The sequence below is a fragment of the Silurus aristotelis genome (assembly GCF_946808225.1).
Source record: "Silurus aristotelis genome assembly, chromosome: 5".
Lineage (NCBI taxonomy): Eukaryota > Metazoa > Chordata > Actinopteri > Siluriformes > Siluridae > Silurus > Silurus aristotelis.
This window is the reverse complement of record NC_139578.1, coordinates 25448906-25462776: the sequence shown is the minus strand read 5'-3', so window position 1 is coordinate 25462776 and position 13871 is coordinate 25448906. Positions and strand designations below refer to the sequence as shown.

The following is a 13871-nucleotide window of genomic DNA, read 5'->3' as shown; positions in this document are numbered from 1 at the left end:
TAGAGAGGACGTTTCAGCTTTCAGGTTCCTTACTAAAATCATCTTCAAGGTGGTATCAAAATGTTTCGAGACTAGCTCTGTTTAAAAGAAAGTACTTCATTTATCTAAGTTTACACACCATCACGTTCAATATAGTCTGCTTGCACAGCAATACAGCGCTCCCAATGTTCCTGCCACTTCCGGAATGTGTCCTGGAAGTCTTTCTTTTTGAAGCGTGTCAAGCACCACTTATAAATCGTGCTGGATTTCCACAATGGTGTCAATACGGTGAACATTGAGCTGGATCGTCATCTTCGGAAAAAAGAGTGTGGAAGTGAGATCATGTTGTTTCCGGTGAGAAACTCACGTGTGACACACGCACGTAACGCACGTTGTCGGAATAACACCAGTTGCACAGCCGCCGATGTACACAGAACAATATCTTTTGGCACACTGACATATGAAGGTCGGTGCTCCCTGTGACTGTGCGGTGTTAGGGTTAGGGTTGCCATGTGTTGGCATATTACAAAACAGGCATGTTGCAAAACCTTTTGATTCCACCTCATATTGTAGATGAGAGACTTCAATTTAAAGCTCCATATTGGACTGGAGTTTTTTATTCTCATTGTGTTTTCTTTGAACTTTTACTTTGGTGCCACCAAACCCTCCATCTGTTTGGTCACAATTGTTTTTTTCTTTTTTTTCAATTTACTCTTGATTGCCGTCTCTCTTTACACTGTAGTTGTTGGAGTGGATCCGTCGGACGATCCCATGGCTGGAGAACCGTGTTGCGGAGCAGACAATGCGTGCCATGCAGCAGAAGCTGGAGGACTTCCGAGATTACCGCCGTGTTCACAAGCCACCACGCGTGCAGGAAAAATGCCAGCTGGAAATCAACTTCAACACCCTTCAGACCAAACTGAGGCTCAGCAACAGACCCGCATTCATGCCCTCTGAAGGAAAGATGGTTTCGGTACGTCCTTACGATTACCGAGCGGTCATCGTTCTTTCAAAATATTTCCAATTTCGATTCATTGATCTGTGCGTGTGTGTGTGTGTTTACAGGACATTGCCAACGCATGGAAAGGCTTGGAGCAGGTTGAGAAAGGCTATGAGGAGTGGCTGCTGACTGAGATCCGTCGTCTGGAGAGACTTGACCACCTGGCTGAGAAGTTCAAGCAGAAGTGCAATCTCCACGAGTCCTGGACTGCAGGTAAACGCATCGTCCTAATGGGATTTTTAATTAAATTTTTCGGTTCATAAGTAGCGTGAATTGCCCACGTCTCTCATTTCACCTCTCTGCTGCTCTTGCAGGAAAGGAAGACCTTCTGTCTCAGAAGGATTATGAATCTGCATCTCTGATGGAGATCAGGGCTCTTATGAGGAAGCACGAGGCGTTCGAGAGTGACCTCGCCGCCCACCAGGACAGAGTGGAGCAGATCGCAGCTATCGCCCAGGAGCTCAAGTAAGAGAGACAGGGAAAGAAAGAGAGATGAGGGGGTGGGAAGAAGGCAGTGAGAAGGAAAATAAAAGGGAGCATGAGTCAGTGGTTGCCTTTTAGATTCTATTCTAAAAGAAATCATTCAAATATATCAGTCGTTTGCAAACACCTTTGTGTGTAACATGCGTTTATTCAATTTAAATGCGTTTATTCGGTTTCATTTTACTTCTATTTACAAGATCGAGATTGTGATCAGATTAAGATTGAGACCGTGCACAAATTAAAGGGTAAAAGAATTTATTCTCAACTCAATCATGAGTGTTTGTTTGTTGGTGTGTTTAGTGAGCTAGATTACCACGATGCTGCTACTGTGAACACTCGCTGCCAGGCCATCTGTGACCAGTGGGACAACCTGGGCACTCTGACCCAGAAGAGGAGAGATGCTCTAGAGGTACACACACACACACACACACACACACACACACACACACAAACACACATGGGATACACAAAATAAAAGCAGTGTTTTCATTACCCACCATTCATTACTATGGTTTTTAATTCACTCCAGTTCCAAATTCATTGTACAAATGATACAATTATCACGTATACTCGGGTTAATTTTGTTTCGAAACAGCTTGTTAGCTGGGATACCATACCCAAGTCACTCGTGACATATTTGTTACGTTCAGTATCTGTTTTGTCATTATTTTGACACATTTGCCTGAGTATTACCTAAACAATATATACAGTATATATAAAGCACAATTTTCTGCATTACAATATTAATTATATACTATGTTTAATACAATCTGCTTAGATAATAACTATAATAAAATAACCAGTAAATATATTGCATGTATTTTTTAAAGTAGTACGGCTGCTTAGTTGTTATAATAACATGTATATAAAATTGGTGTCTCCTGAATAGTCGAAAGTCTATGTTTCTATAGGAGGAGTCTGATTCGACTACTAATATCACAGTCATATCTTTACAGAGGTGTTATAAAACAAGGATCGTTCCATTTTGGTTATGCAGGGGTGCTCATTGTTTGATTTCACATAGAACAGTATATTCTGTTCTTATTTAATTCTGTAAATTAATTGTTTATTGCTTTTCGGGGCATCTATGTTGGATGGATTCTGAATATATTGAATGGATTTTGAATATTTTGAATGAATTCTGGATATATTTAACGAAACCTGACATAATCAAGGCGCAGCCGGCATCCTGTACTTTCGGCAGAATAAGGAAAAATATATATTTTTGGCAGAATGAGTGAGTCAGCAAGAAACTTAGTTGCTGCAATTCTGAGAAATGAAAAGATGGTTAACACATTGGTGAGTGCATGTAATTGCACAACTGCAAGAAAAAAAACTTTATTTCTCAGAATCGCGTCTGCGCCTTGAAGACATCAGGTTTCATTCAATATATTCAGAATCCATTCATTATATTGAGAGGTTTCATTCAATATATTTAGAATTCATTTAACACACCGACATTTTATTTAAAATATTCATAATCCATTTAGTATATTCGGAATTCATTCTAAATAGTTTTTATTCAATTCTCTCATGGATAATATCTTAAAAAAAACAACACATTTCTATAAAATGTTATATATATATATATATATATATATATATATATATATATATATATATATATATATATATATATATATATATATAAAAAACATTTTATATAGAAATGTGTTGTTTTGTTTACTATATTGAAGCAACTAATCATTTCATGTTCAGTCACAAGTAAGGAGTCTCCAATATCAGAATTTTGTGACAGTCACAAAGTCAACTTGTCAAACTTTTTTAGGGGATTTTCTTCATGGTTTCTCTTTAACATGGCAAGCTGCATTTCCTACTATAATGTATATAACAAGAGTCAACATTAAATCCAAATATGAACACATAACAGTACAATGTAACAGTTTGTAATAAGTATTATTGTAGTAGATGAAAGAATCTTGTGGCATAAGAGGAATAAAACCCCTCAGAACATGCTGTTATGAAAAACTCTTTATAATGTAATGGTTAATAAGCTGTTTTTCCCTCCGTCTGCAGCGTGTGGAGAAATTGTGGGAAACTATTGATCAGCTGTACCTGGAATTCGCCAAAAGGGCAGCACCATTTAACAACTGGATGGATGGAGCCATGGAGGATCTGCAGGACATGTTCATCGTACACAGCATTGAGGAGATCCAGGTATGCTATGCTATGTAATTACTTTATAATCAGAGTTTGGTGTAATTTATTTTTAGCATCCTCTGCTGAATTACAATTTTCAATAATCTAACCCTGTGCGTTTAGACAAAACACCTTAAATAGTGAAAGCAGCACAAAATCGATTAACTGAACATACTGGGCCACAAGATCATTTTTGGGCTTTAAAATAGGAACAGGAGTTTAAAAGGTATCCTGTATATACAGTATAGGCAAATTCACTGCAGGTGCCTTTTAAAGTAATGTGATTATTTATAGGTTTAGAATGAGCTCCATATGATGCTTGACTTTATCTAAAATGTATTGTCCAGGGTTATTCAAAAAGAATGGACCGATTTCATTACGCAATATAACAACTCAAAGTTTCCGGAAGAATGACGTGAATACATCGCCCCTGTGGCAGCTATTAAAAACTTAGATAACCCCTCTTTCAAATAGTCACTGACTCATTCCATGACGATGCTTGAAAACTGAACCAATGCGTCATAATATCGGTTCATTCTTTTTGAATAAACCTGTATATCCTGTACTATGGAATATACTACATATCAAGTTAGATACTCTAAATAAGCAGGGACGACTGTATTGAGCAACTCTGTTCAAGGAACCCTTGTTTATTTAAGAGTGTGTAAACATAAATTGAGGACATGTATGAGGAGAGTGTGACAGCAGTAAATTGTGTAGTAGGAACAACAGAGTGGTTTAAGGTGAAGGTTTGACTGCATCAAGGATCAGCTCTGAGCCCTTTTCTGTTTGCAGTGGTGATATGGACAGGTTGACAGAGGAGGTTAGACAGGAGTCTCCGTAGACTATGATGTTTGCGGATGATATTGTTATTTTTGGTGAGAGTGGGGAGCAGGTTGAGAAGAGCCTGGAGAGGTGGAGGTACACGCTGGAGAGAAGGGGAATGGAAGTCAGTAGGAGTAAGACAGAGTACATGTGTGTGAATGAGAGGGAGGGCAGTGGAGTGGTGCGGTTGCAGGGAGAAGAGGTGGAGGAGTTCGGGTACCTGGGGTCAACAGTGCAAAGTAATGGAGAGTGTGTTAGGGAAGTAAAGAAAAGAGTGCAGGCAGGGTGGAGTGGGTGGAGAAGAGTGGCAGGAGTTATTTGTGATAGAAGGGTGTAGGACGTTTTGGAGAAAAGTAAAAGAGGCGAGATTGAGATGGTTTGGACATGTGCAGAGGAGGGACATGGGGTATATCAGTAGGAGAATTCTGAGGATGGAGCCACCAGGAAGGAGGAAATGTGGAAGGCCAAGGAGGAGGTTTATGGATGTGGTGAAGGAACACATGCAGGTAGTAGGTTTGAAAAAGGCAGATGTAGAGGAGAGGGGGGTATGAAGAGGGATTATCCGCTGTGGCGACCCCTAATGGGAGCAGCCGAAAGATAAAGAAGAAGAAGTACGATAAACTGCACCAAGTGCTTAATTATGCCATGTCTATCATGTACACTGTGCGATTCTTCTGTTTGTCCTCTTCTACAGAGTCTGATCACAGCTCATGACCAGTTTAAGGCCACTCTCCCAGAAGCAGACAAAGAGCGCATGGCCGTCATGGGTATCATGAACGAGATCATGAAGATTGCTCAGACCTATGGCATCAAACTGTCCGGCATCAATCCATACACCAACCTCAGCCCTCAGGACATCACTAACAAGTGGGAGACGGTGAGTTAAAAACATTCAGATTTTTCTATTGTGTAGCGGAATTCGTAGCTTACTGTGGCTTTTAATGAGATGGTGTTATTGTTAATGGCTTTATATTCAGCAGATAGAAGAAATTATTCTGAGAGAGTATGTGTTAATCATGATTTCTAGAACACAGATGAATGAATTCTGATGATAAAACAGTCATCAATGGCATCACCAAAAGAGCAAAATTGGCTGTGATGACTGGGTCCATATTTGACCGGGTGCAGTTGGGCCCTCTGATGCTACTCAGTAACTACTTTTCTAGTTAGATACTATAGATAGGGACATTCTAAAATGTTTCACGTGAAAAATGCTTAACCTGGCTAAATAATAAGACATTAATATCAAAGCATACTATGTACAGACAAGCAGTTTGATTGAGTTTGGTCTTTCAAAAACGCTGTCTTATCGCATTAAGCCATGTTAAGCTTATTCCTTAACAGTTATCTATCTGAGAGAAACAATTAACCCATAATTAAACGTGTTAAGTGTACATATTCTGAACTCGTGCTTATCTGTACATAGTATGCGTTATTATTATTAGTGCGTTTACTGAGTTACATTAGCGACGTTAAGCGTTTTTTCATGTTTAGCCTTTTAGAATGTCCTGATAGATAGCTTGCTAACATAAACTACTTGATCATTATCTTCACAATGTTACATAACATTTTTTTTAAAGTCATTTGAATGGGGTTTTCTGTTTGTTTTTAATGTATATCTGAGCAATCAATACTATAAATCATAAAATGTAGTCAATAGTACTGAACAAAAGCTAGATGCAGAAAAATCGATTTTACTCAGGAAACGCATACCAATTTGTTCATCTCGTAAAATACTTATATAAAGACCTATGCTGAATGGGGCAGTTACCACTTTTTTTTTAGTGTGTGTTCAGTTACTGTTACATGAGCAGCAGTTTGAAAAGATTTGGCTCCATGTGTCTCAGAGGAAGCACATGATAGACTTTACCATTGCTAGAAATTAGGCCATAAATTGGGCCACAAAAAAAAAGACTAGGTGAGAATGATTGTTCTGTTGCAGAAAGTCTTTGAGAAACTTCAATTCTAAGGCGTTTTTTTCCCACAGATTTGAATCTGCCTACCAAAAAAGTCTTAAAACTTTGATAAGGCTTGAGATGTGCAGACATTCTGCCCCACTGGTTGATCTACAGAATGAGGAAACAGAAATACATTTTTGTAGCTGACACTCTCTGATCTGAATTGAAGGCACCATATGGGAGAAGCACATGGTGCAGATCGAGCCTTTTCTATATACTCTAACATGTCCCACATTAGTTAGACTTGTTAAAGGAAAAGATGTTTTTAAAGAAAAGTGTTGATATTGTGGGTCCTGCAATGTGACATTTAGCCCTGCTGTGCGTGTATGTGTGTGTGTGTGTGTGTGTGTGTGTGTGTGTGTGTGTGTGTGTGTGTGTGTGTGGGTGTGGTCATGTAGGTGAAGCAGCTGGTGCCCCTCAGAGACCAGATGCTTCAGGAGGAAGTTGCCAGACAGCAGGCCAATGAGAGACTGAGGCGGCAGTTTGCTGCCCAGGCCAATATCATCGGACCTTGGATCCAAACCAAGATGGAGGTACGAATGTCAGCACTTCATTTGGTGGTGGATATGCCACTCTGTTAAGAGGAATTATAGTAAAAATTATAACTTTTTTAAACATTAGAAATACATGAGTTTCAGAAGGATGTAGGTCTTTGGGTAGCCAGTGACTCAGCTGTTCAGACATCTAGAGGATGTTCATTCCACCACTTTGGTGCCAGAACAGAAATAAATCCTGATGTATATCTACCTCTTACCCTAAGAGGAAGTATGACCGGTCGAGCAGAGCTAGACGATCTGACTGGAATAGTTTTGGGTCACATCTAAACTAGCATTGTATGGGTTTAGCTGCTACAGTGCCACATATACTATTTTACGTAACTAGGAACTATTATATACATTTACGGCCCTTGTTTTCCTGGAAAATTTGAGTGTTTCAGTATCAATTCCTTTAATTTTTAAAAATGGTTGTATATAATAGTGCTGTAAGTTATTTTGATAATTGATGAATCAGACGATAATTTTTTTTAAAATTCCGATTAATTGATTATTCTGATTTATATATATTTATTATTATAACTACATATAGAACAATAATTGCAGGGTATTTATGTATAAAAGTGTTTCTTTAAAAAAATGCTAAAGCCACATATTGCGTATTACTGTCTTTAATTTAGACATTTTAAAGCTTATAGTGCTGCTTGTTGAGGAGGACGTGGGGGATTTCTCCTTTAACAAATTCAAATCAAATCAAATTTTATTCGTCACATGCACATACATACAGAGTACGACATGCAGTGAAATGCTTTGTACGATTGTCCGGCATTCACTCATGCTGGGTTTTATCTTTATGTTAAAAAAAAACCCAAAACAAAACAGCATTTGAGTATAAAATGTGTAAATTGTGTAAATCATCATTTGTATTGTTTTTACTGATAACTGCAGTTGGCAAGTTGACTGCCATGCTTTAAAAAATACACAGACATTTTGTTCTAGTTGTGAAGATATAAGCATCCAAAATATATTTTTTTAATGATATCATATATATGTTTTGATTTAATTTAATTTTAAAATGTAATTTTGTTTATTAATTAAAAGATATATGCTTAAATTAAATATACAAACATTGTAAACAAGCATTTGAATGTCGTAAAGCCGCAGTAAATCAGTTTAAAGACACATAGGTTACTGTTCTTGTAGACAAGTGCTATACAAAGAGAAGACTTTTCTCTGAAAAGCACAACAGTGACTAAAAATGTGATTGTTTACTGCTGCTGTTATTTGCCGCTTTTAGATTTAGTGTTTGTTTGCACCGTTGTAAATAAGGTGATTGTGCAATGTGATGCTCGCGAGTTGGTCAGGTGTGTTAGTCAAAGAAGAAAGAAAAAAAGAAAAATTAAACGGGATATAGTATCATTTTGCATGTGCGTGTGTGTGTGTATGGTCTGTGTGTGTTTTTAGGAGATCGGCCATGTGTCTGTGGACATTGCCGGCTCTCTGGAGGAACAGATGAACAACTTGAAGAATTACGAGCAGAACATCATCAACTACAAATCCAACATCGACAAACTGGAGGGAGACCATCAGCTCATCCAGGAGGCACTCATCTTCGACAACAAGCACACAAACTACACCATGGAGGTATACACAAACACACACACACACACACACACACACACACACACACACACACACACACACACATTAAAAAGTAACATTTAACCCCCCAAATCCCCCCAAACACACTTTTCTCTGCTCGTGTCTGCAGCATATCCGTGTGGGCTGGGAGCAGCTGCTCACCACCATCGCCCGCACAATCAACGAGGTGGAGAACCAGATCCTTACCCGCGACGCCAAGGGCATCAGCCAGGAGCAGCTCAACGAGTTTAGAGCCTCCTTCAACCACTTCGACAGGGTGAGAGATGGAGGGAGAGAGGGAAGGAGGAAAAGAGGGAGAGAGAGAGATAAGGGTGGCATGAAGAGTGTAGACGTGTGATTTGTAAAAAGATAAATGCGTTTAAATAAGTGGTTTCATTTTTACGTATACTGTATATTAGGTTTAAAATACCATCGTCATAGTATTCAAATGCGTAATGATTTTAATTTCATATTTGACTTCATATATGTAATTATTACACATATTAATCATATACAGTATTAGAAACAGGACGTAATTCTATCACCAGTAAATGTATTTTGTTACTGTACTTTACTGAAGTATTTCCGTTTGGGGTGAATTTTACTTTATCTTCACTACATTTCAAAGTCAAATATGTTCCTTTGTACTTCATCAACTTTATATTTATGAGCGTATAAAAACTTAACTGCTAAGGCACACAGTTAACCACCAATCAGGGTAGAGAGCACGCTGTTTTGAACTTGTTTTGATTGTCGCTTGGTAGGATCCACTTATCACTAGCATACAGTTCAACATCAGTTCAACAGCAAACAGAACATTAAAGAGGAATAAATGATAGAAGAAATTCCTGACTCGAACTTGCCACAACACCCATGGTCTTAATTGCGCTTTTTTTTTTTTTTTTTTGGGGTTTTGGGCTCATGATAATTTTATTAGATATCAATTAGAGTTTGACTCATTAATATCATTCTATTAATACATGACTGTGCTAAAAGTAACACTACATAAACTGAGTTGAGTTTTGTGACAAAAATGATAATAGGAACATTATAGTAATAATAGATCATAGTACTAAATTACTGATATTCTCACACAATTAAATGCATTTAAATGCAAATACTTTTGTACTTTGAAATGAACGTTTAAAGGGAGTGCTTTTACTGGAGTAATATTTTACACAATGTATCTCTTCTTTAACTCAAGTACATGGTTTGTGTACTTTGTCCACTACTGTGTATGCTCACTATATAAAATGGCAGCCAAGATTTAATAGCACAAAAGGTGTGTCTCCAGTGAGTCTGTTAGACATTAATCCTCTTCCCCACCCCCAAACGCCAAGCTCACGGGCAGCAAGCCATTGTGCAGCCTTAGCGAACTTTCCATTTCTATTGTTTCTGTTGAGTGGGTTTTGACTTACCATATAATTATTTCGAGTTTAACAACCCACGTTTTTCCGTTATCAAATCTCAAAGTTTTGTTCAGTGTTTGCCCCCTGTTCAAGCCTTTGTTTTTGCATTTCTCGTTTTTTGATATCGTTTGCCCTAGTGTCGTTGTTTGCCTGACACTTTGCCTCTTTCTGGTTTATTATATGTAATGGCCATGATAATCGCCCGCCTGTCCTTTATCAGAAGAGAAACGGCATGATGGATCCCGACGATTTCCGCGCTTGTCTCATCTCCATGGGCTACGATTTGGTGAGACTGGACACACCTACACATCTCCTCGATGCGACACGAGATGCATAAGCATACACACCAGGAATAACATTATGACTTTAATAACACTGATTATCTCTTCAGCAAGGGAACATTTTGTCCCCAAAGTTGATGTGATAGAAGCAGGAAAAATGGGTGGGCGTGAGGATTTGAGCGAGTTTGCCAAATTGTGATGTCTAGACGACTGGGCTGGGCTGTTCCCGGTCTGCAGTGGTCAGTATCTATCAAAAGAGGTCCAAGGAAGGAACAGTGTTGAACCACTGACAGGGTCACGGTCTGATCCAACAGACGAGCAACTGTAGCTCAAGTTGCTGGAGAAGTTAATGCTGTCATTGCTCGATAGGTCAGAACTGTCTTGGCAGGAAACGGGGTACCAACACAATATTAGGCTGGTGGTCATAATGTTATGCCTGATTGGTGTATATATATATATATATATATATATATATATATATATATATATATATATATATATATATATATATATATATATATATATATGTGTACAAAAATGTAACCGAGCCTGCTCCTGTGAGACAGGGTGAGGTGGAATTTGCCCGCATCATGACCCTGGTGGACCCCAACAACACAGGCGTGGTCACCTTCCAGGCCTTCATCGACTTCATGACCCGTGAGACAGCCGAGACGGACACAGCCGAGCAAGTGATGGCCTCCTTCAAGATCCTGGCTTCCGACAAGGTGAGTGAGGCCAGAAGATTGTGTTCATTTTTAGTACACATTCCTACTGACTCTCCAAATCAAACCCTTCTGCTGTCTTTTTCTCTCCTCAGTCCTACATCACGGTGGAGGAGTTGCGCAGGGAGCTTCCTCCAGAGCAGGCCGAGTATTGCATCAGCCGCATGACCAAGTTCGTCGGGCTGGACGTCCCTGCTGGCGCTCTCGACTACATCTCCTTCTCCAGTGCCCTCTATGGCGAGAGCGACTTATAAATGTCCCTCTTTCTCTTATCATTTATCTCTGTTTTTTCTTGTCTCGCTTTACTCCTTTCTTTCTTTTCCCTCTTGTCACCCGAATTCATGATCTAAGAAAGTGCTATCAAATGGCCCTCACTTTCTAAATCCCTCCCTTTTCCTTTTTTTTTTCATGTGTCCTGTGTGCATATCGGTTCCCCCCCCCCCCTTCTTTAATATCTCGCTGTAGTGTTTCATAAGGAAAAAGTGCACAGCAAAATCACCAGCTCTAATGTAACACCTACAGTCTTAATATTGTCTCCCCGTAACACGCTATACGTGCGCATTCACGACTGGAGAGTTTTCTCTGTGTAACCTCCCCTTTGTCCCTTTGTATCGCCCTCATTTTCCCCTCCGAATCTAATTTATGTGAGAGAGCTGTGATCCTACTACCCAACCCCCCACCCCTCCCAAACACCACCAGCCCAGCGCCACCCCCACACCCAAAAGCCGCAGAGCCCTGAGTTGAAAGAAGAACGAAGGAGGACGCTTTGCTTCTCTGGAATTGCACACTCACTGTCAGTTTTTTCAAATTTTGAATGACAAATTCAATATTGCCGTAACGCAATAAAGTCATGTGACTTCCACAAAACCCATCGTTCTGGTCCTGTGCCTTGAGTAAACTTCTTCGGTGCTACCGCGGTTCCTCACTCATTAAAGATGCAATCTTCCCAAAGTCACACCCAGCAGATTTCCAAAGCGAGCTTCCTTCCAAGGTTAAAGCTTCACTGTGGGCTCTCACAGCCTCACTGTCATGTCTGTAGAAACATCTTCATCACTTCTGTTTATATTTAGACTCTTCTATGTGGAGGTTTTTGTATGTCTTATTTTTGTCAGTTCTTAAATGTATCTCCTGTGAAAGCGCAAAAAAATAGACTGTAAACCTCTTAAGCTTAGCGATTAGGACTGAAATAATCACGCAGTTATGAGAGTGAGGTGAGGAATTGACGTAAGTCTGGGAATTTTAAGGTGTTAACAGTAGTAACTGAAAGCAGCGATACTGGGGTGGAAAAAATAAATGGAATCAGTGCCGTGGAAAACGAAAGCGAATAAATGATTGTCATGGCAGTATAAACTTGCAAATGAGTGCTCTAACTTCTTGGCTCAAGGAAGCAAAATGCAGTGTTAAATGAACACCTACAATGATCAGGAATGCCACCGAGCTAGTGATTCATTTCACCCATTGTGAACTTTTCATATAACACAGATTATGGATTTGCAATTACAAGAGCTCATTGGTCAAACCCTTTGTACATCGTTTGTGTTCATTCGCAGAGGAACATCAGGGCAGAATTGAGGAGAGGGAAAAGAACGATCAAATTGGTCAAGAGAGAGATTTTGAAAGGTCCTCAGTTTTTTTTTTTTAAAGAAAGTAAGTGGGGTCTAAAATTTCTGGCTCCAAGTGCAAGTGGAACTGTAGCAGGTTTAAAGACACTAATAATCGTTCGGTATCTGAGGATACAATCTAGGAACAAATCAGCCTTGTGTACGTCTCTCAAGCTAATGTGTGGGTTTCTGTGGCTGCAAATTTTTCGGTGTCCCGTAACATCCCCTCTGCCATTCACTGCCATGATCACTTGCTTTCACGCTGCCGCTGCTGAATGAAAACCAAACTCTCCCAAATAAAACTTTTCATTGAGTCGTTATGATGTCTGTTCTTGTGCGTGTTTGCATGTCTTTGTGTGTGTGTGTGTGTGTGTGTGTGTGTGTGTGTGTGTGTGTGTGTGTGTGTGTGTGTGTGTGTGTGTGTGTGTGTGGAGTGTAATTCATAAAATCTGGAAGGAGATCATACACTGAAAATCCAAGGTGATGGATTACTACACACTGATCTCCCACATGAGACCATCTGGACAAAATGGCAACACTATACGTGCAAATCCAGCACCCTCTCGCTCTAAGGTGTCACTATAGGCATCAGCTAAACACTCCAGAATTCACTTTTATTTGTATACCTCATTTTAAAAAAGAATCAGCTTTACAGAGATAATTATTAAACATTTCTAGATCTTTATATCCTATAAAGTCATACAGTGGTGACAGACGTTGATGGTATGAGGAAGAAACCTTGACAGAAACCAGACAAAAGGTTGGGTGAAACTGAATGTCCAATCCTTATGTTCAGACTGATCTTCTGTATTACGTGTGCTGTAGACTGTTATATATGCTTTCCTGAATCCTAAATCCTGAAACACTCATTGGTTTATGTTAATGCTACTAGACTTACATTTTCAACATTTACGGTATTTGGCAGACTCCCTTATCGGGGGCAGCTCTGGGGTTACAAGGCGCAGGAATGGAAGCTGGGATTTGAACTCATAACCTTCACAACCTCCAAATACCTGTAACCACTAAGCTACCACCTCTAAATATGTAGACTATGATTCATCATGGTAGGTGGTAGTCATTAAAGAACAGAAGTGGCTTGGTAATTGCAGGCATTTAACCACACCATGGCATGGCTATGATCCTTCGCTCTGACCCCAAAGTCTTATTAAACTAGGCTATAGGAACAAACCACTTCAGATGAGGAAATTGATTTGAGGCTGCTTTTAAACATTACAGGCCTGGATTTTTCTCTCATGGGGTATACTCCAAGCTGTTTCACACTCTCCTCTCCTGAACTCTGCTCGAGCAGTATGGGAAC

General features: G+C 39.5%; 1 protein-coding gene across 1 annotated transcript in view; it reads left to right on the top strand.

Moving 5' to 3' along the window:
• actn3b (actinin alpha 3b) overlaps positions 1–12870 on the top strand; it is a 35522-nt gene extending 22652 nt beyond the window's left edge. Inside the window, exons 10-21 of the mRNA XM_083542672.1 lie at positions 722–952; positions 1045–1192; positions 1294–1444; positions 1763–1871; positions 3500–3640; positions 5142–5324; positions 6804–6938; positions 8364–8543; positions 8671–8817; positions 10170–10235; positions 10797–10955; positions 11048–12870. Coding sequence (XP_083398798.1) covers positions 722–952; positions 1045–1192; positions 1294–1444; positions 1763–1871; positions 3500–3640; positions 5142–5324; positions 6804–6938; positions 8364–8543; positions 8671–8817; positions 10170–10235; positions 10797–10955; positions 11048–11206 — 1809 coding nt within the window. The 3' untranslated portion in view covers positions 11207–12870. The remainder of the gene's footprint in view (positions 1–721; positions 953–1044; positions 1193–1293; positions 1445–1762; positions 1872–3499; positions 3641–5141; positions 5325–6803; positions 6939–8363; positions 8544–8670; positions 8818–10169; positions 10236–10796; positions 10956–11047) is intronic.
• The last annotated feature ends 1001 nt before the right edge of the window (positions 12871–13871 follow it).